This window comes from Lutra lutra, chromosome 10 (genome assembly GCF_902655055.1).
Source record: "Lutra lutra chromosome 10, mLutLut1.2, whole genome shotgun sequence".
NCBI classification, from domain to species: Eukaryota; Metazoa; Chordata; class Mammalia; order Carnivora; family Mustelidae; genus Lutra; species Lutra lutra.
Genome location: NC_062287.1, coordinates 59,471,692 through 59,496,487, shown reverse-complemented (window position 1 = coordinate 59,496,487; position 24,796 = coordinate 59,471,692). Strand labels below are relative to the sequence as shown.

Genomic DNA, 24,796 nt, shown 5'->3' with positions numbered 1-24,796 from the left:
CCTTCCAAATGACAGAGAAGGAGATGTCATTCCTACAAAGAGGGGAAAAAAGTTTGAAGGTGATCGTGATAATGACTAGCTTTGTCCTTCAATATATAGTGAAAATGAAAAAGGTTGCTCTTTGAAAGGGCTTGTTAATGTATTTTGTTATTATAAGCCAAGCCATACTCATTTAAATAGGCCACTCTCAAATAATTCAATCCTCTTTTTTTAACCTACAAGGCTTATCAGCAAGCCAATGGCAAAATTATAAGACACAGAATGTGCTATCAAATATGGAACAATTTGTATGCTCTATACCTTTTGTAAAGCTCCTGTCTGAAAAGAGATATGCAAAAAATCAAGGATGCACACATGGAAATGCAGATATAATCCAAGAGGCGACAGACCAGCTAGAAGCAACATGACAGGCACAGATGTACAAGATACTTCCATAATTAGGAAATGCAGAAATTATCTAATGATTCATTCATCACTTATTGACATAGAGAAAATGCCACCATCTGGCCAAACATTCTATCAAAGATAAGCAGAATATCAGAAGTACATTGCCACAATCAAAAGCACAGACTAGGTCATACACCTCTATACTTGAAACATCCCAGAAAGAAAGATAATGATAAACCTTATATTTATTTTTGTTCATGTCTCTATGTTCCCAAGACCAACCCATTGCATAGCTATTGCATTATAGAGTGTTAAGGGAATGGTGATTTCTTCATTTATTCTCCATGCCATATCAGTTCCTCTGGGAAAACCTGCCAAGTTTACGACTGCTACAGAATGAACATGTACTGCATTCACTCCTTCTGCCTGATGAACTAGGAATGTGGGTAAAAGACTTCCTAGAAGGCGTCAGGGGGCAGGGACCTGAGGATGGCATTTTGAGCAGCACAAAACTGTCTGGAAAATAAAGTCTGTACAGAACTGCTCTCTGTAGTTGTTTAAAGGGCACAGAGAAGGTGGCTTTTGCAATGCCTTCAAAATGATGAAGCACCTAGTCACTCATAAGCTCAAATAATGAAATAAACGGACATTCTCTAGGTCTCCACCTCGAGACAGAGTGATTTGAGGTCAGCAATATTAGCACAGGCTCCAGTTTTTATCCTTTATATAGCTTCCTATTTCTCTGGGAAGCATAACAAGGTAAAAATAATGTTATATGCATTCTAAGATTAGACGTGTGCATGTTTGTGGAGGGGAGATAGAAGAGCTGTATTTTGCAATGCCTCCCTTATTTGTGCTTTTTTAAGAACTGAAACTCCAAGTAACAGCCGCTGTCCAGTAGTGGGATGCTAGCCAGGAACAAGCCTTCTAACCCCCAAACGCCTGCCTTGGGTTTCTCTCTGAAAATAAACTCTCAATAACATGGCACTGCTCACCTCAGGTTTTCACTATGCTTCGGAGGTCCATCTCATTCATTCCCTATAACCCACAGCAGAAACAGAAATGATACTTTATCGACCAACTATATAATCATTCTTCAGGTGCATTTTTAAATGCCTTGAATCATCTAGATATTTTTAAAGACATCCAATCTCCATTTAAAAGTTGCAAGGTTAAACTTAAAACAGAAAAAAAAAAAACTACAATGAAAAAAATTTTTCAGGAAAAAAAAATATGTTGCAAGTTTCTTCCCCCATTAGATTCAGAAATTGGACCACATGATGCATATCATATCATATCATAACAAGCCAGTAGCTCTTCTCAGCCACCTTGAACCATCTCCCTTTCATTTGACTACAGTACATACTGAAATCAAAACCACATTCATCTTTGATGATGCATTCCTCCACAGGAAGAGAGACACAAGGAAAATCTCAAGTAGCACAGTTTTGTGTGCTTTTCTTAAACACAAACAAAACAACAACAACAACAACAAAACAGTTCAAGGAGAATCGTTTTATACTGAGGTTTTAGTTGCTTATAGAATTAGAACTCAGTTTTCTAGTATAAAATCCATCTTTGATGATGAATTCCTCCACAGGAAGAGAGACAAGGAAAATCTCAAGTTGCACAGCTCTATGTGCTTTTTTTTTTTTTTTTAAACAGCTCAAGGAGAATCGTTTTATACTGAGGTTTTAATTGCTCATAAAATTAGAGCTCAGTTTTCTAGTATAAATTGTGCCCTGGGACCGAATCCTCTGAGATTACCAGCAAAAGTCTTGACTATGACTTAAAGAGAAGCCTAAGAAAAAGTGACATGAATAGGAATTTATAGAGAAAAAACTACAAATGTGGAGCAAAAACACACAAATATTATCATTACTATCTAATATAAAGATAGATACATCCTATCCCCCCCCTAAGTAATATTTTACAACCTAATTCTATGGATTGTTGTTTCTTAGATTTAAAAAAAGATATTTAATCCATATTCTACATTAAAAAATAATAACCTGGGGCACCTGGGTGGCTCAGTGGGTTAAGCCTCTGCCTTCAGCTCAGGTCATGATCTCAGGGTCCTGGGATCGAGTCCCACATCTTCTTGGCAGGGAGCCTGCTTCCCTCTCTCTCTCTGCCTGCCCCTCTGCCTGCCACTCTGAGTACTAGTGATCTCTCTCTGTCAAATAAGTAAATAAAATCTTTAATAATAATAATAATAATAATAATAACCTGGCCTAGGAGACCCATTTCCTTTCCTTTTTAAGATTTTATTTATTTGGGGCGCCTGGGTGGCTCAATGGGTTAAAGCCTCTGCCTTAGGCTCGGGTCATGATCCCAGGGTCCTGGGATCGAGCCCCACATCAGGGTCTCTGCTCGGCAGGGAGCCTGCTTCCTCCTCTCTCTCTTCCTGCCTCTATGCCTACTTGTGGTCTCTGTCTGTCAAATAAATAAATAAAATCTTTAAAAAAAAAAAGATTTTATTTATTTATTTGACAGAGAGATCACAAGTAGGCAGAGGCAGGCAGAGAGGTGGGGTTGGGGGGAAGCAGGGTCCCTTCTGAGCAGAAAACCCAATACGGGGCTTGATCCCAAGACACTGAGATCATGACCTGAGCCGAAGGCAGAGGCGTAACCCACTGAGCTACCCAGGGTTCCCGGGAGACCCATTTTCTCACTATATCCCTGCACGGACCTGACCACGTGCTCTAGGCTCATTGAATGCTTGACTATGGGGATTGACATCTGTGAGTTTTTGGTCCCACTGTCCTTTGTCCATAATTGATCTGCTCAATCTTTCTCCTTGACAGTTTTTCCTATCTATGTCACAGAAGCCACAGAGAGAAGTGGTGAATATATCCTATCCTAGAGTTGGTCTGATTCAGTTCAGATACTGGATTTCCCACTCATATGATTTGGAAGAGTTTGTACTGCTATGAGATATTAATTCTTTACACATAGATATAACTCTTTACACATAGAATAGAGTTCACCAGGGAACATATGTGAGCCTAGGATTTCATTATAGGAAGTATTTGAATACTAATTCAACTACAAATGTATACTCAAATTTTATTTTTCATCTTCAGTTACTTATAAAGACATTTTGAGGTAAACAAAAACTAACAGACTTCTTTGCCAGCCATCTGACACAATAAGAAATGCTAAAGGATTACTACCAGCTGATGGAAAACGGCCAAAGTTTTTAAATGGCTGTAAATGAAGAAATGAGGATCATTGAAAATGTTGAATAATCATGTTACCTACTATCAAATGAGCCTTGTGCAGAAAAATTTTTGAATTACTGCAAAAAAAAATAAATACTTAAATGAACAGAAGACTGTATTCACTCAAAGATATTATACTTCCATTAAAATTAAACTACATAAGGAATCTACACATAATGTATACACTTTCATTTATAGGTGTACATGAACTATATAAAATAATATGTGATATAATTTCAATGAGCAAGTCAAAATACAAAACAACATATTTTTTTAGACAAACTTTTTTTTAATATTTTATTTATTTATTTGACAGAGAGAGAGAGAGAGAGAGAGATCACAAGTAGGCAGAGAGGCAGGCAGAGAGAGAGGGGGGAAGCAGGCTCCCCGCTGAGCAGAGAGCCCCATGTGGGGCTCGATCCCAGGACCCTGAGATCATGACCTGAGCCGAAGGCAGAGACTTAACCCACTGAGCCACCCAGGTGTCCCCAAAACAACATATTTTGAAACAGCAAAACAATGTAAAAATGTTTGGGGGTCATTGGAATACAGACAATATTATTGCCTCTCATTCTAATTTATGGAGTTTAAAATTTTTAAGTAATGACCATACACAATTTAACGATGAAAGCTATCATAAATGAATATTAACTGAAAAAATGACTCCACTCAGATCAGACCCATTGTCAAATAGGATATCTTAAAAAAAAAATTGGTTTCCCAAGCTTTTAAAAAATGTTACAGTTTCTGCTGTCAAGATGGCAGTATATATAACTACTGTCATTCCCCAGAAAGCTTCAGATATATTAAAACTGATGTTAAAACTAAGTGATACATAAGTTAAAACTAAGTGATAGATAGATCGATCGATTGATCTTCAAAATCAATAGAAAGAGTCATTAAAGGATAAGAGTGAGCAGTCTAGCATATACTTGCAAACACAAGGGGTAGTTAGATTTCAAAGACAGGAAAGGGATGTGAAAGTTTCTGTCTTGAGGTTTTCAGAAAAGCCAGAGGCAAAAAAGAACCAAGAGGCAAATTCCTAAAGAATTAGGTGGAGTTTCATAGTAGTGTCTCTGCCACACAAAACTCCTACTCTGGATGCTACAGTGTGTCATCTACATCCTCCTTTCAGATCTGAAGTTGGTTGGATTTGTTTCCTCCTGCTGCCATAATAAATTATCACAAGTTTAGTGGCTTAAAACAACACAGATTTATTACTTTAAAATTATAAATTTCTATAGATTAGAAATTCAAAACCTATCACTAAAATCAGGATGTCAGCAGGGTAGCTTTCTTTTCTGGAAGCTTTAGAGGTGAATCCTTTGTCTTGACTTGTCCAGCTTCCAGAGAATGCCCACATTCCTTGACCATGTGCCTCCTTCAGTCTTCAAGGCTGGCAAAGGCTGATGTCAGCCCATTTGGGTTGTTGTAACAGAATACCATAGATTGGGTGGCCTGTATACAGCAGAAACTTGAAGTCCAAGATCAAGGTGCAGGCAGATTCAGTCTGTGGTGAGAAGCTTCCTGGTTCCCAGATGGTTGCTATGTCCTCACATGACAGAAGGGAGGAGGGAGCCCTTTGGGGTATCTTCCAAAAGGATATTAATTCCACTCTGTTCCATAATTAAGCTCCATCTTCATGACCTTATCCCCTCTGAGAGGTCCTGCCTCCAGATACCATCACACTGGGGATTAGATTTCAGAATATGAATTTGGAGGGAGACACATTGTCTATAGCAGCTAGTCAAGGGTTTCTCTCATCTTTATTTTTTGTTTAATTTCATTTATTTGAGAGATCACAAGAAAGATAAAACAGGCAGCAGGGGAGGGGCAGAAGGAGGGAGAGAAGCAGACTCCCCACTGAGCAGGAAGCCCGATTTGTGGCTTGATCCCAGAACTCTGAGATCATGAAGTGAGGCAAAGACAGATGCTTAACCAAATGAGCCACCCAGGCACCAAATGAGCCACCCAGGCACCCCAAGAGTTTCTCACATCTTACCTTTAGATACCAGATTTTTGCTACCTCTCATTTCCACCTTCAAGGACCATTGTGATTACCTTGACCCTATCTAGATAACCTACAATAAAGTCTCAGATTTAAGGCCTCATTAATAGCAATCTAAATTCACCTTTATTCTGCAAGGTAACCTACCCACAGTCTCCTAGGACCCGAATGTGAATACCTTTTGGGGAGATGGGCCATTTTCTGCCTATTACCAAGGTTGGTAAAATCTGTTTCTTTGTGTTTTTGAGATCTTTAAATATCCCCTAGTGATTACTGTAATTTGGTAGAAGAAAGAATAAGAAGGCATGCAAATATATTTATGTATTATCAGTCAATTAAAAGAAAAGTTCACTATTGATACTCTGGTATCATGTTTTTTTTTTTTTTTCTGTTTTTCTGTTGCCATGTTTTGCTATACAAAACCAAACAAAACAAGTAATTGAGTTGATTTAAATTTGGTTTCTTGACTGAAAGAGTAGCCATGAACTATACTAACTACCAGCCACTGTATGGGGATCTCCTTTGGCATTTATTCTGTTGAATGATGACCTTCTGACTTGTAAGAGTGTGGAAGTCTGAGGGGGCTTGATGTTGTCCACATCTCTGAGACTTGGATTCTGTGAAAGTTGCATTTTCCTTGATGACACCCAACATGCTTTAGCTTCAGTGTCTTTGCATTTGCTGTTCCCTCTGCCTGGAAAGCTTTCCCGCAGCCATCACCCCATTCCAGATTCCACATGACTTGCTCCACCTTCCTTTACCCTTACCTTAAAGTCACATTCCTGACAATGTTACTTAGAATGACTAACTCTCATCATCAGCATGCTCTCCAACTTCCCAGCCTCATATTTCAACACAGTTCATTTTTGTCATCTATGTAATTTTTTATTCTGTTTCTTGTCTTTCACTGTCCGTGCTGTTTACTACTCTACAGGCAGTGCCTCAAATGGCACCTGACACATAGTAGATGGTCGGTGCATAGTTGTTTCAATTCATCAGTGAGTGAATGATAAAACTGATGTATCCATCTGAATGTCCAAGGTCAGCTCCTGTTACTCATGGAAAACCCTCTAGAATGGAAGCTTAAACACTCAACTCTACCTCTCCATGTGAACTACTCTTCTTTTTCTGTTTCTGTCTCTTCATCGGTAAAAAGGGTTGATATCCTCATATGATGTTAGGACTATAGGACACTGAAACTCGTTTGACAAATGTCCCCATTTTTCAGGTTTCAAAATGGAGATTGAAACGATAAGGCAATTCATACATGGCTTTAAATAACTAGTCAGGAAAGGAGTGATTAAAATGATTAGCCTCTGCCTTCTGGATTTTTATTCCTGCTTTCCACTACTGATGGGAAACCTCCACTGGGATGACATGATAGGTTTCTGTATGATTTCCTCACTTCAGGATAGTCCAATTATGCTAAATATTGAGTCATTATGATGCAATTTTAGTGTACTTCTTTACTTTTTAGCACTTTGGTTTTAATAAATATTGACTCAATGTGGTAGTTGCATGATACTAAGAAGATATACCCAGACTTAATATAACCTTTAGCTTATATATATTTGGAGCTTGGACAAGCCACCCCCTCCCTTGAAGAGGTTCAAAAGTAATAGCCTAAAATTGATTCCAGGAACCCAATTGGAAAAAAATGTTTAAGAAAATTTACAAGACCAAAACAATAATACTATTTAATAATAATAATAATAATAATAATAATAATCCCACTGAAAATATGCTAATCGTAGATTTGGGAGCAAAGGTCCAGAATCAGGACATTGCCTATTGGAGTCTGGTATATTCTATTCCACTAGAAAAGGAGTTAATCAAGATCTCAGAGCTTTCTTGCCCCCACTCTCCCTAGGGAATCCCAACACAGACCAATTTCCCACTCTAGAGGCCTGGCCACAGTATAAAAAAAATCCTCCCACCAATGCAAAAGGAGATCAGAACGTTGCTAGAGGAGATTTTCTAACTACTCCAGGAGTCCTTGTTGGTAAGCAATGCTTTGGAAATATGGATCCTTATCTATGGCCAACTGAGCACAAGAAAAAGAGTGGTAGATGATACGATAGGAGGGAGTAGGAAAACTTGCTGACTGAAGGCCGGGGATAAAGTGACTGTAAGAATGTGTGGCATAATCTCTATATGCATGTGACAACTGCTGCTTTTATTTTATTTTATGTTATTATTCATCCCGTGTGCTAATCCCAGAGTGTTGTCAATCAACTAGAATTAATTTCCATCATTAAATTTAGAAGCTAGGAGAATCCTAAGTTGGTCAGAACTGAAGGGGAGGTTCTGTTGGTGATGATTGTGATAATGAGAAAAAGTAGCTAATTAAGTGTCCTCTATTATCTTTAGGTCTCCTACAGGACAGAGACTCTCTGGTAACCTGTAGACTGAGTCAGCATACACTTCTGAAGACTTATGCCTTACAAAATAGAATGCTCCTTCCCAATGACACCCAATTCCACCTCTTCTCCTTCTTGTTGCTGGGGATCCCAGGAATGGAAACGCTGCATGTCTGGATCGGCTTTCCCTTTTGTGCTGTGTATGTGATTGCACTCATCGGGAACTTCATGATTCTGCTTGTGATCCAGGCTGAGAGCAGCCTACACCAGCCTATGTTCTACTTCCTGGCCATGCTGGCTGCTATTGATTTGGGTCTGTCCACAGCTACCATCCCCAAGATGCTTGGGATCTTCTGGTTCAACCTCAGAGAGATCATCTTTGAAGCCTGCCTTGTGCAGATGTTTTTCATTCACAGCTTCACACTTATGGAGTCAGCAGTCCTGTTGGCAATGGCTTATGACCGCTATGTGGCCATCTGTAACCCACTCCAATATAGCACCACCCTCACCAACCAGGTTGTTTCTGTGATTGGTGTGGGTGTGTTAGTGAGAGCATTTATTTTTGTGATCCCATTTGTATTTCTTATCTTGCGATTGCCCTTCTGTGGGAATCATGTCATTCCCCATACCTACTGTGAACACATGGGTCTTGCTCGCCTCTCTTGTGCCAGCATCCAGATCAACATCATCTATGGCTTATGTGCAATTTGTAACCTAGTCTTTGACATCATAGCCATTGCCCTGTCTTATGTTCAGATACTCCGTGCTGTTTTCCGTCTTCCTTCCCATGCAGCCCGACTCAAGTCCCTCAGCACATGTGGTTCTCATGTTTGTGTCATTCTTGCCTTCTATACACCGGCCCTCTTTTCCTTCATGACACATCGCTTTGGCCGAAATGTCCCCCGCTATATCCACATACTCTTGGCCAATCTTTATGTTGTCGTGCCACCAATGCTCAACCCTGTCATATACGGAGTCAGGACCAAGCAGATCTATGACCGTGTGAAGAAAATATTATTACAGAAACAAGGAAAGGAAAAATAATGACACCTAATACGTGTTCAGTTCAATCTGAAATTTTATGAAACTCAAATCAGAAAGATGCCTTCTCCAAGAAAGTATGTTAAAATATGTATCTATATTGGCTCTATTCTGTAAGTATTCAAATGTATTTAATTTCCATGTCCTTTTCAGACCATTTCCCAACATGCACTGTCGCATCCTCTTTGCCCCTTAAATTTCAATGTAATAGGTCATGTCATTTTTTTCTATTCATCTAAATATCTGATTGATATTTATATACCAACAGTTTTGAATGCATCCATTGCCAATTAGTTGATATTTCATGCAGTTTCTTTTTTCTCTGAATATAATCACTTTCTGAGTGTGTATTTCATAACTGCAAGCTGCTGGGGATAAAATGATGATGATTCCACTTTCCCTGACTTTATGGAATTTATAGAGTTTAAAATTAGTCAGCAAACTCAACTTATAAACATCTATCCTTTTTTTCAGCCTTTTAATATTTTGATAAGTAAATTTGTCTCCATTTACAAGTATCAAAGATTATTTTTTTTGCCTTTTTAAAAAATATTTTATTTGTTTATATGACAGAAAGCAAGAAAGCACAAGCAGGGTGAGCAACAGGCAGAGGGAGAAGCAGGCTCCCTGCTGAGTAAGGAGCCCAATGCAGGGCTCGCTCCATCTCAGGATCGAGCAAATGAAGGCAGATGCTTAACCGACAGAGACACCTAGGTGCCCCTAGTCTTGCTTTTTTGAGGCAGATTGCTTCTTCCTTAAGATGACCCCCATATTAGCCCTTAAAGGTGCTGTTGACACCCTTCCTGTTAGTGGTGGCAGGTAAGGAAGTAATGGTGAAAGGCACAGAAATTAGTTGCTTTCTTATACACTCACAATGTAACTGAAGAAAGAAATTAAGGAATCAATTCCATTTACAATAGCACCAAAACCCATAAGATACCTAGGAATAAACCTAACCAAAGAGGTGAAGGATCCATACTCTAGAGATTACAGAACACTTATGATAGAAATAGAGGAGGGGCACCTGGGTGGCTCAGTGGGTTAAGCCTCTGCCTTCGGCTCAGGTCATGATCTCAGGGTTCTGGGATCGAGCCCCGCATCGGGCTCTCTGCTCTTTAGGGAGCCTGCTTCCTCCTCTCTCTCTGCCTGCCTCTCTGCCTACTTGGGATCTCTGTCTGTCAAATAAATAAATAAAATCATTTAAAAAAAAATTGAGGAAGACACAAAGAGATGGAAATACATCCCATGCCCATGGACTGAAAGAATAAACAGTATCAAAATGTCTGTGCTGTGCAGAGCAATCTACACTTTCAGTGCAATCCCTTTCAAAATACCATTGATGTTTTTCACAGAGCTGCAACAAATGATCCTAAAATTTGTATGGAACCCGAAAAGACCCTGAATCACCGGGTGAATTTTGAATAAGAAAACCAAAGCCGGTAGCATCACAATGCCTGACTTCAAAGCTGTGATCAACAAGACAGCATGGTTTGGCACAAAAACAGACACAGGAATCAATGGAACAGAATAGAAATCCCAGCAATGGACCCTCAACTCTATGGTCAACTAATCTTCAACAAAGCAGGAAAGAATATCCAATGGAAAAGACACCCTTCAATAAAAGAATTTATATTTAAACCAGCCTGACAACTCTCATATTTTAAATACACTACACATGTCATGCACATTTAACAAAATTATTCTTTTTCTTAATTAAATCTCATATTTACTATCTTTTACTTCAACCTGAGATACAGATATTTCACAACAAAGATTTTCTTCTTTAGAATTTTTTTAATTTTTATTTATTTTTTAAATTTCTTTTCAGTGTACCAGAATTCATTGTTTATGTACCACACCCAGTGTTCCATACAATACGTGCCCTCCTTAATATCCACCACCAGGCTCACCCAACCTCCCATCCCCCCGCCATTCCAAAACCCTCAGATTGTTTTTCAGAGTCCATAGTCCCTCATGATTCATTTCCCCCTCCAATTTCCCCCAAATCCCTTCATCTCTCCATCTCCCCATGTCCTCCATGTTATTTCTTATGCTCCACAAATAAGTGAAATCATATGATAATTGACTCTCTCTGCTTGACTTATTTCACTCAGCATAATCTCTTCCAGTCCCATCCACATTGATACAAAAGTTGGGTATTCATCCTTTCTGATGGAGGCAGAATTTTTTAATCATGACTGGTAAGTCTTACTTGCTTTGCTTTGATTTTATACATAATTTTACAGTTACTTTTCCCATTGTCCTACAGATGCCCCTGAAACTCATCAAATTTTAGTATAAACTAGCAGTCTTACTCTTTTCTATTCATAAAGGATAAAAAAAAATTAGTTCCTTTTTTCTACTTTCTGACTTATATACTACTGTTGGCTTAATTTGCTTCTCATAAACTTTGAAACTTACACACATAGGGTTATTGTTTTGGAAAGTCAACATTTATTTAAATGTTTCCAAATAGTTACTATGTCTGTTGTTATTCATTCCTTTTGCATCTTTAAAATTTCATCTGTAACGATTTTACTCATGTCTGAAAGAAATAAACTTAAATATTACCTGATACACTTTTTCTGGTAGTGAGTTTTCTTTGCTTAAAAAATAAGGATTTGTTTCATCTTCATTTTAAGGTTATTTAGAGGATATGGTATTGTAAATTAACAGGGGATCTCCCAGATTTACAGAAATATGACTGATAAAAGTGGTCATTATTTAGCTTGTCCAATGTGATTTTTAAAGGTGTACACATTATGATTTTATGTATATGTTATGAAATGATTACACAATCATTTTCATTAGCTCATCCATAACCTCACGTAGTTACCCTTTGTTTTTTGTAGTGAGAAAACTTGAGATTTACTCTAGCAAATTTTAAGAATACAATACAGTATTGTTAACTACAGTTGCCATGTTGGACATTAGATCCCCACCACCTATTCATCTTATAATTGAAAGATTGTACCTGTTATGAATATTTCTCCTCCCGAGCCACCCTTCTACTGTCTGGTTCTATGAGATTGACTTTTTTAGATTCTATATAAAAATTAGACCATGTAGTATTTGTCTTTGTGTCTGCCTTATTTCACTTAGCATAAACCCTCTTGGAAAGTTTTCTTTCTTTTTAAGACTAAGTAGTATTCCATTGTTTACGTGTACAACAGTTTATCTATTCATTTGTCAATGGATACTTAGGTTGTCTCCTTATCTGGCTACCATGACTAATAATCTAGTGAACTCAGGAGTGCACATATTTCTTTGAGCTACTGATCTTATTCCTTAAGGTATTTACCAAGAAGTGGAGTTGCATGATTATACAGTAGTGTTATTTTTTCTTTTTTTGAAGAAACTTCATACTTTTCTCTATCATGTCTGTATCAAGCAATTCTAGTAAAGAGATCAAGTCTGGTTTTTTTTTCAGAATAGTAAAAATAGAAAAAAAAATAGTAAAATTTAGAAAGTATTTAATTCCTGAATGACATTTATGTTGTTTTTAAGAATATTGTATCTGACCAGGTTGTCTTTCATCTTTTAGTTATGAATTTTTGTATTTATATCTCCTTTTATTTTCCCTTTATTGTTGATCAATTGAAATTTTAATGCATCTGGTGTGACATAATTTTATATTATAGGCTGGTAACTATTTCAAACTTCTGATGTAAATATTTATATTTATTTTTGTAATTAGAAAGTTGTCATCCATATTTTTAAACCTCAGTTTGCTCCCAATCATTAAGAGTCTCTTATGGTTTGTTTCCCTCTCTTTTTTCTCCCCCTTCCCATATGTTCCTCTGTTTTGTTTCTTAAATTCCACATTAGAGTGGAACATGTGATATTGGTCTTTTTCTGACTGGCTTATTTAGCTTAGCATAATACACTCTAGCTCCATCTGCAAATGACAAGATTTCATTTCAAGATTTCAAGATTTTTGATGGCTAAATAATATTCCTGTGTGTGTGTGTGTGTGTGTGTGTGTGTGTGTGTGTGTGTGTGTATCACCTCTTCTTCATTCATCAGTCGAGGGACATATGTACTCTTTCCATAGTTTGGCTATTGTTGATAATGCTTCTATAAAGATCGGGAGGCATATACTCCTTCAGAATCAGTATTTTTGTATCCTTTGTGTAAATACCAAGTAATGTAATTGCTGCGTTGTAGGGTAGTTCTCCTTTTTCTGCATCCTCACCAACATCTGTTACTTCCTGGGTTGTCAATTTTAGCCATTCTGATCATTGTGAGGTGGTATCTCATCATGGTTTTGATTTGTATTTCTCTGATGATAAGTGATGTTGAGCATCTTTTCATGTGTCTGTTAGTCATCTGAATGTCTTCCTTGAAAAAAATGTCTGTTCATGTCTTCTGGCCATTTCTTAACTGGATTATTTGTGTTTAGGGTGTTGAGTTTGATAGGTTCTTTATGGATTTGGGATACATGCTATATGCTATATGCAAATACCTTCTCCCATTCCAAAGTTGCCTTTAAAATTGTGGAATGTTTCTTTTGGGGAGGGTATGTGCTATGGTGAGTGCTGTGAAGTGTGTAAACCTGGCGATTCGCAGACCTGCACCCCTGTGGATAAAAATATATGTTTACAAAAAATAAAATTTAAAATTGTGGAATGTTTCTTTAGTTGTGCAAAAGATTTTTATCTTGATGAAATCCCAATAGTTCAGTTTTACTTTGGTTTCCTGTGCCTCCAGAGACTTGACTAGTAAGAAGCTGCTGCAGCTGAGGTAAAAAGTTTGCTGTCTGTGTTCACCTCTAAGATTTAATGGTTTCCTGTCTCACTTTTAGTTCTTTCATCTATTTTGAATTCATTTGTGTGTAGGAGCCAGAAAATGTCATTCTTATCATGTCATTATCCAATTTTCTCAAAATCACTTTTGAAGAGACTGGTTTTTTTTTTCAGTGGATATTTTTTCCTGCTTTGTTGAAGATTAGTTGACCATACAGTTATGGGTCCATTTCTGGGTTCTCTATTCTGTTCCATTGATCTATGCATCTGTTTGTGTTCCAGTGCCATACTGTCTTGCTAACTACAGCTTTGTAATAGAGCTTGAAGTTCAGAATTATGATGCCTCCAGCTTTGCTTTGCTTTTTCAATGCATTGTCTTAATGATAAATGATTGCATTTATCATTGGTCCCTTTCAAGAAGACCAGTGTATATTTGGCTGTTCAGTAGGATCCTTCTTCAGTGGAAGACAGCCTCCAGTTCAATGGGTTCCAGGTTTCAGAGTGGTCTCAAGATTGAATTCAGGAAACACAGCCTGACAGCAAAAATTCCTGACATCATTCCTGACCGACTGAAAGTAGCCCAAACAGAACTTCTCCTGTTTTCCTAGGTTCTCCTCAGGAATATATTTCTCACAGTCATGATGTGGAGAATGTTTTTTAACGACTCTAGGGAAGGGTTAAGGGCTGGTTGATTAGGCATGATAAATCCACTCTAACATTCTATGTTCCCTGAGTCTTTGGAAACTTTCCTTTCTGGTTTTCCTCAGGAAGATTCTGCCATTTCAGTTCATTTACTGAAGACCATCTTTGAGTACAGGTATCAGTCAACTATCCAAACATTCTCAAATACAGTGGGTCCAGAATCTCTCTTTAAGGTCCTCATATTAGGTACAATTCAGCCTCATGTTATGTCATATTTCTTCTACTCAGATCCAGTACTCAGAATTTTGTATCACACATATTCCTCAGGCTTTATCTGTATAAACTGACAAAACCTTACAGTTATTTGGTTAATATATTTTATCTCTGGATCCTTCTAGCATTTGTGTCCAATCGTAGATCTAGAGTTGTACTTCCCCACGCACCAGACGCTAGCCATATCTGATTATTGAACGTCTGAAACGTGGCAAACTCCACTGAAGGAATGAATTTTTAATCTTTATTCACTTTAATTAAAGTTTAAAGTCTGAAGCCATATAAAATATTTTTCAGTTCAACATAATGCTTTGTTTTCCATTTTATTTTAGCTATTGAAAATTTAGTGTACAAAATAAGCTGTGTTTTGTGTTAAATACTGGATTAAGAAGACCTACTTTTATCATTTAAATGATATCAAACATTTAATTGTTAGGTATATGATTGATTTTATGTTTAAATACATTTGGATAATATTAAGTTAGATTAAGTATTCTATTGAATCAATTTTACTTATTTTTAGCTTTCATAACATGGTCAAGAGAAAATTTTAATAATATGAGTGACCCACATTTTATTCCTATTAGACACCACTATTCTCAGAAACCATACAGAGTGGTGGGAATTTTTAGGGCATAGATCACTAGTCCATTGTAAGCCACATACCTGAGCGGAAGATATTATATTTTCTCTGAATAGGGGGAGACTATGTACCTCATACAAGAGAAGAAGAGCTGCTTCAAATAGTAAAGGGGGGTTGGCAGAATTTAGGATTTGCTTCACTGAAGTCTACTCACATAATGCCATTCCAATTTTAGAGTTCTATTTCTTTCTAAAAAAATGACCTAGCAGAACATTAGGAGGGTTTTTTGTTTTGTTTTGTTTTGTTTGTTTCTTTGTTTAAGGTAGTCTAACATACTTTGTATCCTTGCCTGGGCCTTAGGCTAGATATTTAAAGCCCTGAGGTCATTGACTCATTATTTCCTTTATCATCCTTCTCCAGCTTGTTTATCCCAGAAAGAGCAAATCTATACTTTTCTCATTCTTACTAAAATATTTGGCAGAAATACTTGGGCACTCAAAGCCTTGCCTTCTTTAAGCACTTGCTTATAGAAAGTAAAAACATATGTTTGTCACCATATTCTACATACCACCAATGTCCCCTTTGCCAACAGCAGCAAAGGCCCTATTTCCCTAAGGCTAATTAGGTGAGGAACTAATGCCAAATTCCATTCTTAAGAATTTGTTACCCGGGAAGCTCTTCTGGTATCTATATTTTCGTTAGTTAGGCTTCAGAACTACTATGAGTATTAAGGAATGCAGATTTTATTATAGGAATTAGATACAATTGTGGGAGGATGTAGGGGGAAAAAAAGATCCAAAAACAAATTTCTATCCAGATTAGGCCTGCATGAATGAGTTGGTGCTTGCAGAAAACCAGGAACTCTCAGCTTCTGAGATGGGCTCATAAAGGAAGTGAGTGTAGAAATTTAAGAAGATGGTTTGTTATTCCTGGCTACTGCTTCTGTGTTTGCAGTAAACTATCTGGTGGTGCATTTGTGATCACTGTTAATAAACAGGTCAGTAGCTGTGGGGAGCTGGTGTTGCTGAAGGACATGGGGAGAAATGAGAATTCTCTAGTATCATTGTGTCTCTCTGTCTCTGCCTGCAAACAATATCGAACCACAGAAAACAGTGGTTGCTGTTTCACATTTGCTCCCACAGCATATGCATTTCCGATGTGACCAACTCTAAACTAGAAACTTATAAGGAAGAGAATTGTGGGAAACAGTGCTAGCAAGGTCACAGTGCAGTATCTCACCAAGACACATTTTATCACCTGTGCTTGTCTAAGTGAGAAACACAATTAATTCTCAGTTAATACTTAAGGAATTAAAGACTCATTGTTTAATTAATTGATAGTAAATGAACCAAATAATAAATGAACTCAAAATTCCATCAGGGTATTTTTATGTACAAAAAATCGCAGCCTGTTATTTTATTTTTCCACAAATTAGTTTAAAGAACAAAGGGAGAGTGAGAAAAGTGTAGGAGGATAATCAGCTTTAAAAGTTATTAAAATATATTATAATTTTGTAGTGATGAAAAACCTTGTGATACTGGTTCAAGAACAGATAAACCAACTATACAAATGAAGAGCAGACCCTTGTACAAATTGAAATTTAATACGAAGAAAGAATATATGAAAATCAGTTCTGAAGTAATGAGTTATTAAGTCATTTATGTTAATAAAAAGGTTAGAAATAGAAACAGAAAGGCATTTCATTTTCTTACATCTCACCTCCAAAATAAATTGTAGTTAGATTGGAATTAAAGGTAAAACTTAACATACACACACCCATTCACAAGAGGTGTTGGGATATTGATATATATTAAATCTATGCAGAAGCCCTAAGTTTGAAAGTGATAAATTCATGTGTTACAGGTAATATAATCAGTATTTATTTCATTTAAAAATTCAATCTACCATATGAAAATAAGGTATTAAAGATAAGGGGCTTATAAAAAGTATTACTATGTCAAGTGTAATAAAAAATTCATGCTATGAGACTTTTAAGAAGCTAGGCAGAAACTTGGAGAGGAGGCAAGGAAATCAGTAAATAAACACCATAAAAATAAAGAAAAGCATGACCTATTCAATCATAAAATTACTATCTGATGATCCTACTTCTTCTAAGTGTAGAACCTTCAAAAATTTTTCAAATATGAACAAAAATGATTCTTAAAGATGTCATGATGTTGATTCTGAATTAAAAATACCTAAAATATATATATTCAAATATGAAAAGATAAAAATGCATATTAAAGACTCTCGTATATTTAGAAAGGAACATTATATCCCCTATGTATCAACATCAATCTCTAAATTTAATAGTAAGTGAAACAACTCTCTGTGAAATGATTCACACTGCATTACCATTTACATGAAATTAAAAATTTTAATCCCAAACCCTATAGAAATTATTGAATTTAAAAATATCAATTTAGATTCTAAGAAAGACAAAAAGGAGATGGTCATTCCCATCTCTGAGGATAAGACAAAACTGGAACTGAGTGGGATAAGACTCACAAGTCATTTCAAATTCAATGTCTCATGTATTTGATTAACATTCAAGATAAATAAGCCACAGTAATAATAGTTTTTAATTCCATGTTGTGATAATAAAGGTATTTGTTGTATGTTTCCTTGTCTTATTTTGTTGAATGGAGAGAAAAGTAAGATTTAAAATGGGGGGAGAAAAAAAAAGCACTGCAAATTAATGATGGGAAGGGTCAATTCTTGGACTGTTCACTCTCACACAGAGTGAAGTAATACAAACAGTTCTTCCTTCCAAAGAATTAGTCTTAGAACTTGAAATATTTTGAAGATTATTCAAATCATAGAATCAACAATGGGACAAGATCAAATGCTCTGAAATATAATACAGCAGCAATAAATTTAGGCAGAGAAAAATCTCTGAAAAGAACCACATTTTCCTTGCTGTGTCAAAACTCTCGGTAAACAAATGTAAGAGTACCTACTTTTTAGCAAAGAAACAGAGCACTCGCTCTCGAATCTGTTTGGTCCTTACACCATAAATGATGGGGTTGAGCGAAGGTGGGATAACCAAATAGAGGTTGGCAACAAGAATGTGAATGTAGCGTGGTATGTTGTGTCCAAATCGGTGAGTGAGGAAGGAGAACACTGAGGGGATATAGAAAACACAGATGACCCCAACATGAGAGCCACACGTGCTGAGTGCTTTTAGCCGAGCATCCTGTGATGAGAGGAGGAAGACAGCTCGCAGAATGTAGACATAGGAGATGCAAATAAGGACCAGGTTCAGCAGAAAGAGAGAGACCACGAAGAGCCCATAAATTACATTGATACGGATGTTTCCACAGAACAGTTTTGCGATGCCCATGTGCTCACAGTAGGAATGAGCTATTACACGAGCCTGACAAAATGGCAGGCGGTAAATGAGATACACCATGGGAAGTGTAAATAGAATTGGACGAAACACAATGCATACACTGATACCCACCAACACCCGGGTTGTCAAGATGGTTCTATAGTGGAGTGGAGCACAGATGGCCACATAGCGGTCAAAGGCCATGGCCACCAGGACCTCGGCCTCCATGCCAGTGAAGGCATGGATCAAAAACATCTGGGTCACACAAGCCCCAAAGCTAATCTCATGAGCATCAAACCAGAAGATACCCAGAATGCGGGGCACAGAGGTTGTGGAAAGGACCAAATCGATAGTTGAAAGAAGGGCCAGGAAGTAGAACATGGGCTCCTTCCGCAGGCTCTGCTCCATCTTGATGACCAGCAGAATTGTGGCATTGCCCAGTAAAGCCACAAGGTAAACTGAGCAGAAAGGCAGGGAGATCCAGGCATGAGCCCCTTCCAGACCCGGGATTCCAACAAGGAAGAATGTGGTTGGATGAAAAGTACTCCTGTTGGGATAAAACATCCTTCCAAATGACAGAGAAGGAGATGTCATTCCTACAAAGAGGGGAAAAGTTTGAAGGTGGTCATGAAAATGACTAGCTTAATGCTCTGATATATAGTGAAAATGAAAAAGGTTGCTCTTTGAAAGGGCTTGTTAATGTATTTTGTTATTATAAGCCAAGGAATACTCATTTTGAATGGGCCACTCTCAAAGAATTCAATCCTCTTTCTTTTAACCTACAAGGCTTATCAGCAAGCCAATGGCAAAATTATAAGACACAGAACGTGCTATTAAATATGGAATAATTTTGTATGCTCTGTACCTTTTGTAAAGCTCCTGTCTGAAGAGAGATATGCAAAAAATCAAGGATGCACACATGGAAATGCAGATATAATTCAAGAGGCGACAGACCAGCTAGAAGCAACATGACAGGCACAGATGTACAAGACACTTCCGTAGTTAGGAAATGCAGAAATTATCTAATGATTCATTCATCACTTATTGACATAAAGAAAATGCCAAGATCTGGCCAAACATTCTATCAAAGATAAAGAGAATATCAGAAGTACATTGCCACAATCAAAAGCACAGACTAGGTCATACACCTCTATACTTGAAACATCCTAGAAAGAAAGATAGTGATAAACTGTATGTCTATTTTTGTTCATGTCTCTATGTTCCCAAGAACAACCCATTGCATAGCCCATTGCCTTACAGAGTGTTAAGAGAATGGTGGTTTCTAGCAGTATTTGAAAGCTTCTTTATTTACTCTCCATGCCATATCATTTCCTCTGGGAAAACCTGCCAAGTTTACGACTGCTAAGAATGAATATGTACTGTGTTCACTCCTTCTGCCCGATGAACTAGGAATGTGGGTAAAAGACTGCCTAGAAGGCTTCAGGGGGCAGGGACCTGAAGATGGCATTTTGAGCAGCACAAAACTGTCTGGAAAATAAAGTCTGTACAGAACTGCTCTCTGTAGTTGTTTAAAGGACACAGAGAAGGTGGCTTTTGCAATGCCTTCAAAATGATGAAGCACCTAGTCACTCATAAGCTCAAATAATGAAATAAATGGACATTCTCTAGGTCTCCACCTCAAGACAGAGTGGTTTGAGGTCAGCAATATTAGCACGGGCTCCAGTTTTTATCCTTTATTTAGCTTCCTATTTCTCTGGGAAGCATAACAAGGTAAAAATAATGTTATATGCATTCTAAGATTAGATTGTGTGTGTTTGTGGAGGGGAGAGAAGAGCTGTATTTTGCAATGCCTCCCTTATTTATATGTTGTTGTTTTTTTTTTTAAGAACTGAAACTCCAGGTAACAGGCGCTGTCCAGTAGTTGGATGCTACCCAGGAACAGACCTTCTAAGACCCAGATGTCTGCTTTGGGTTTCTCTCTGAAAATAAACTCTCAATAACATGGCACTGCTCACCTCAGGTTTCCACTATGTTTTGGAGGTCCATCTCATCCATTCCTTATAACCCATAGCAGAAACAGAAATGATACTTTATTGACCAACTATATAATCATAATGCCTTGGATCTTCTAGATATTTTCAAAGACACCCAATCTCCATTTAAAATTTGAAAAGTTGCAAGGTTAAACTTAAAACAGTAAAAACAAACAAACAAACAAACAAAAACTACTATGAAAAAAAGTTTTCAGTTAAAAAAATATATATATATATTGCAAGTTTCTTCCCCAGTTAGATTCAGAAATTGATGCATAGAATATCATATCACAACAAGCCAGTAGCTCTTCTCAGCTACCTTTGACCATCTCCCTTTCATTTGACTGCAGTACATACTGAAATCAAAATAAAATTCATTTTTTATTTTGATAATCCATTCTTCCACAAGAATAGAGACAACAAGGAAAATCTCAAGTAGCACAGCTCTGTGTGCTTTAAAAAAAAATACAGTCCAAGGAGAGTCATTTTATACTGAGGCTTTAGCTGCTTATAAAATTAGAACTCAGTTTTCTAGTATAAATTGTGCCCTGGGATTGAATCCTCTGAGATTGTGGGCAAAACTCCTAGACTATGGTTAAGAGAAACAGAAGCCTACGAAAAAGTGGCATGAGTAGGAATTTATAGAGAGAAAACTACAAATATGGGGCAAAAACACACAAATATTATCATTACTATATGATATAAAGATAGATACATCCTATCTCCCTCTAAGTAATATTTTGCAGCCTAATTCTATGGATTGTTGTTTCTTAGATCAAAGTGTACTTAATCCATTTTCTAATTTCAAAAATAATAGCCTGGTGTAGGAGATCCCATTTTCAACCCGAGTACTCGTTATCTCCCTGCACTGTCCTTACCACGTGCCCTAGGTTCATTGAATGCTTGACTATGGAATGACATCTGTGAGTTTTGGGTCCCACTATCCTTTGTCCATGATTGATCTTCTCAATCTTCCTCCTTGACAGTTTATCATATCTATGTCATAGAAGCCACAGAGAGAAGTGGTGAATATATCCTATCCTAGAGTTGGTCTGATTCAGTTTAGATACTGGATTTCCCACTCATACGATTTAAAAGAGTTTGTACTGTTATGAGATATTAATTACTCTTTACACATAGGATAGAGTTCACCAGGGAACATACGTGGGCCTAAGATTTTCATTATAGGAAGTATTTGATTACTAAATTCAACTACAAATGTCTACTCAAATTCTACTTTTCATCTTCAGTTACCTTTAAAGATATTTTGAGATAAATAAAAACTAACAGACTCCTTTGCCAGCCAATTGGCACAATAAGAAATGCTAAAGGATTACTACCAGCTGATGGAAAATGGCCAAAGCTTTTAAATGGCTGTAAATGAAGAAATGAGGATCATTGGAAATGTTGAATAATTATGTTACCTACTTCAAATATCAAATGAACTTTGTGCATAAAAATTGTTATTATACTGCTTTGAATTATTGCAAAAAAAATAAGTACTTAAATGCACAGAATATTTTATTCACTCAAAGATATTACACTTTCACTAAGATCAAAGTACATTAGGCATCTACACATAATGTATATACTCTCATAGATGTACATGAACTATATAAAATAATATATGATATAATTTCAATGAACAAGTCAAAAAGACGAAACAACATATTTTGAAACAGCAAAACAATGTCAAAATGTGTGGGGGGTCATTGGAATATAGACAACATTATTGCCTCTCATTCTAATTTATGGAGTTTGAAATGTTTAAGTAATGAGACCATACAACAATTTAATAACAAAAACGATCATAAATGAATATTAACTGAAAAAATTACTCCACTCAGATCAGACCTATTGTCAAATACGATATCTTAAAAAAGTTGGTTTCCCAAGCTTTTAAAAAATGTTACAGTTTCTGCTGTCAAGATGGCAGTCTATGTAACTATTCCCCCAGAAAGCTTCAGATGTATTAAAACTGATGTTAAAACTAAGTGATATAGGGGCGCCTGGGTGGCTCAGCGGGTTAAAGCCTCTGCCTTCGGCTCGGGTCATGATCCCAGGGTCCTGGAATGGAGCCCCACATCAGGCTCTCTGCTCGTCAGGGAGCCTGCTTCCTCCTCTCTCTCTGCCTACTTGTGATCTCTGTCTGTCAAATAAATAAATAAAATCTTTAAAAAAAAAAAACTAAGTGATGTGTAAGTTAAAACTAAGTGATATATATATATATATATAGATAGATATATGTGTGTGTGTGTGTGTGTGTGTGTGTGTGTGTGTGTGTGTGTGTGTATCTTCAGAATCGATAGAAACAGTCATTAAAGGACAAGAGTGAGCAGTCTAGCATATACTTGAAAACACAAGGGGTCGTTAGATTTCAAAGACAGGGAAGGGATGTGAAGGTTTCTGTCTTGAGGTTTTCAGAAAAGCCAGAGGCAAAAAGCACCAAAAGGCAAATTCCTAAAGAATTAGGTGGAGTTTCATAGTAGTGTCTCTGCCACACAAAACTCCTACCCTGGGTGCTACAGTGTGTCATCCAAATCTTCCTTTCAGATCTGAAGTTCTCAATCATCTAACTACTGAGAATGTGGCCCCCTTTGTTTCTATTGTCTAATGGACCTTCCTCAGCTGAGGTCAAATCCCCCTCCCAGAAAGCCCCCATAATGCCTGGTTGATGAAGGAGCATAAAGCTTACTGGATTCACCACAATGAGGACAACAATGAAGGGCCACTCCAGCTCCAACACTCCTGTGTAAACTTCTGGCTGACACTTTTGTTCATATTTCATTACAAATCATTTTCTCCCTCTTTCTTCATTCACCTGTCCCCGGTGCTGATCTTGGGAGCAAAGCCGTTATTAGTTTTCTAATGCTGCTGTGATAAATTACCAGGAATGTCGTGCCTTAAATCAATGTAAATTTATTATCTTGCAGTTCAGTTTGTTAGAAAGCTGATGCATATCTCACTGAGATAAAATCGAGTTTTCAGCTGGTCTGCATATGTTTCTAGAGACACTAGAGAATGTTTTTTGTTGTTTTTTTTTTTTTTTTTTTTTTTTTTTTTTTACCTTTTTCTAGCTTCTATAGGCTACCTACATTCCTTAACTCATGGCTCTCTTCTCCATTTTCAGAGCCAGGGATGAAGTTTTAAGTCCTACACATATGATATTGCTCCTACTTTGCTTCAAACGAGTAAATGCACCCCAATGTTCATAGCAATATTATCATCCATAGCCAAGTTATGGAAAGAGCCCAAATGCCCATCAGCTGATAAATGGATAAAGGAATAGTGGTACATGTATGCAATGGAATATTACTCAGCCATCAAAAGAATGAGATTTTTGCCATTTGCAATGAACTGGACGAAGCTAGAATGTAGAATGATAAGTGAAATATGTCAGTCTGAAAAAGAAAAACATATAATTTCACTCATATGTGGAATTTAGGAAACATAACAAATGAACATAGCGGGGGAAAAAAGAAAGAAGTGAACCATAAAGCAGACTATTAACTATAGAAAACAAACTGAGGGTTGCTGGAGCAGAGTTGGAGGGGATGAGTTAAGTGGGTGATGGGGGTTAGGGAGGGCACTTGTGATGAACACGGGTGATGTATGGAAGTGTTGAATCACTGATTCCCACTCCTGAAGCTGATATCACACTGTGTCCACTGGAATTTACATAAAAATTATTAAAAAAAAGCATGTGTAAATAATTACACAATTGAGTCATCACATCTTTCTCTGGCTCTGTTTTCTGTTTCTATTGTCTTCCACTTCCAAGGATTCTTGACTACATTGGCTCTGCTTCGATAGTCCAAGACACTCTCCCTATCATGATCAACCTTAATCCCCTGTGCAAATTTAGTTCTTCTTTGCCATGAAACTGAACATATTCACAAATTCTGAACATTAGGACAAGGACCTCTTTAAAGGGACATTATTCTGCCTCCAGGCAAATCTCCATCTCAGAATGTGCTTTCTATGAAACCCGACCTGAAAACATTGCTTAGCCAGGGTGTTTGAAGAGCCTACCAAGAAATCACAATGGCAAAGAAAAACTCAGTGTAAATAGTTACCAAATGTCCAAAGATTATTAACAAAATAAAAAAAAGAACGAACAATATAATAAGAAACTGTATAAAATCAAACTAAAAGTAAACCCTTCAGGGTTTTAAAATACATGTAGTTAGCAGCCTTAGAGGAGAGAG

At 37.1% G+C, this 24,796-nt stretch overlaps 2 protein-coding genes across 3 annotated transcripts; one reads left to right on the top strand and one right to left on the bottom strand.

Moving 5' to 3' along the window:
* The first annotated feature begins 8,072 nt into the window (after positions 1 to 8,072).
* Positions 8,073 to 9,023, top strand: LOC125078907 (olfactory receptor 52E2). The gene has a single exon (XM_047692154.1). The coding sequence runs from the start codon at positions 8,073 to 8,075 to the stop codon at positions 9,021 to 9,023; it is 951 nt and encodes a 316-aa protein (XP_047548110.1).
* A 4,201-nt stretch (positions 9,024 to 13,224) lies between these two features.
* LOC125079047 (olfactory receptor 52J3-like) lies at positions 13,225 to 19,158 on the bottom strand. 2 transcript variants are annotated; one of them, XM_047692391.1, is made up of 2 exons: positions 18,245 to 19,158; positions 13,225 to 13,231 (listed from the first exon to the last, which is right to left on the bottom strand). In XM_047692391.1, exons 1-2 carry the CDS (start codon positions 19,156 to 19,158, stop codon positions 13,225 to 13,227), a joined length of 921 nt encoding a protein of 306 aa, XP_047548347.1. The 2 variants fall into 2 exon arrangements, with proteins under 2 accessions (XP_047548347.1, XP_047548346.1); XM_047692390.1 differs by lacking the exon at positions 13,225 to 13,231 and having other exon boundaries at positions 18,220 to 19,158.
* Positions 19,159 to 24,796: the final 5,638 nt, after the last annotated feature.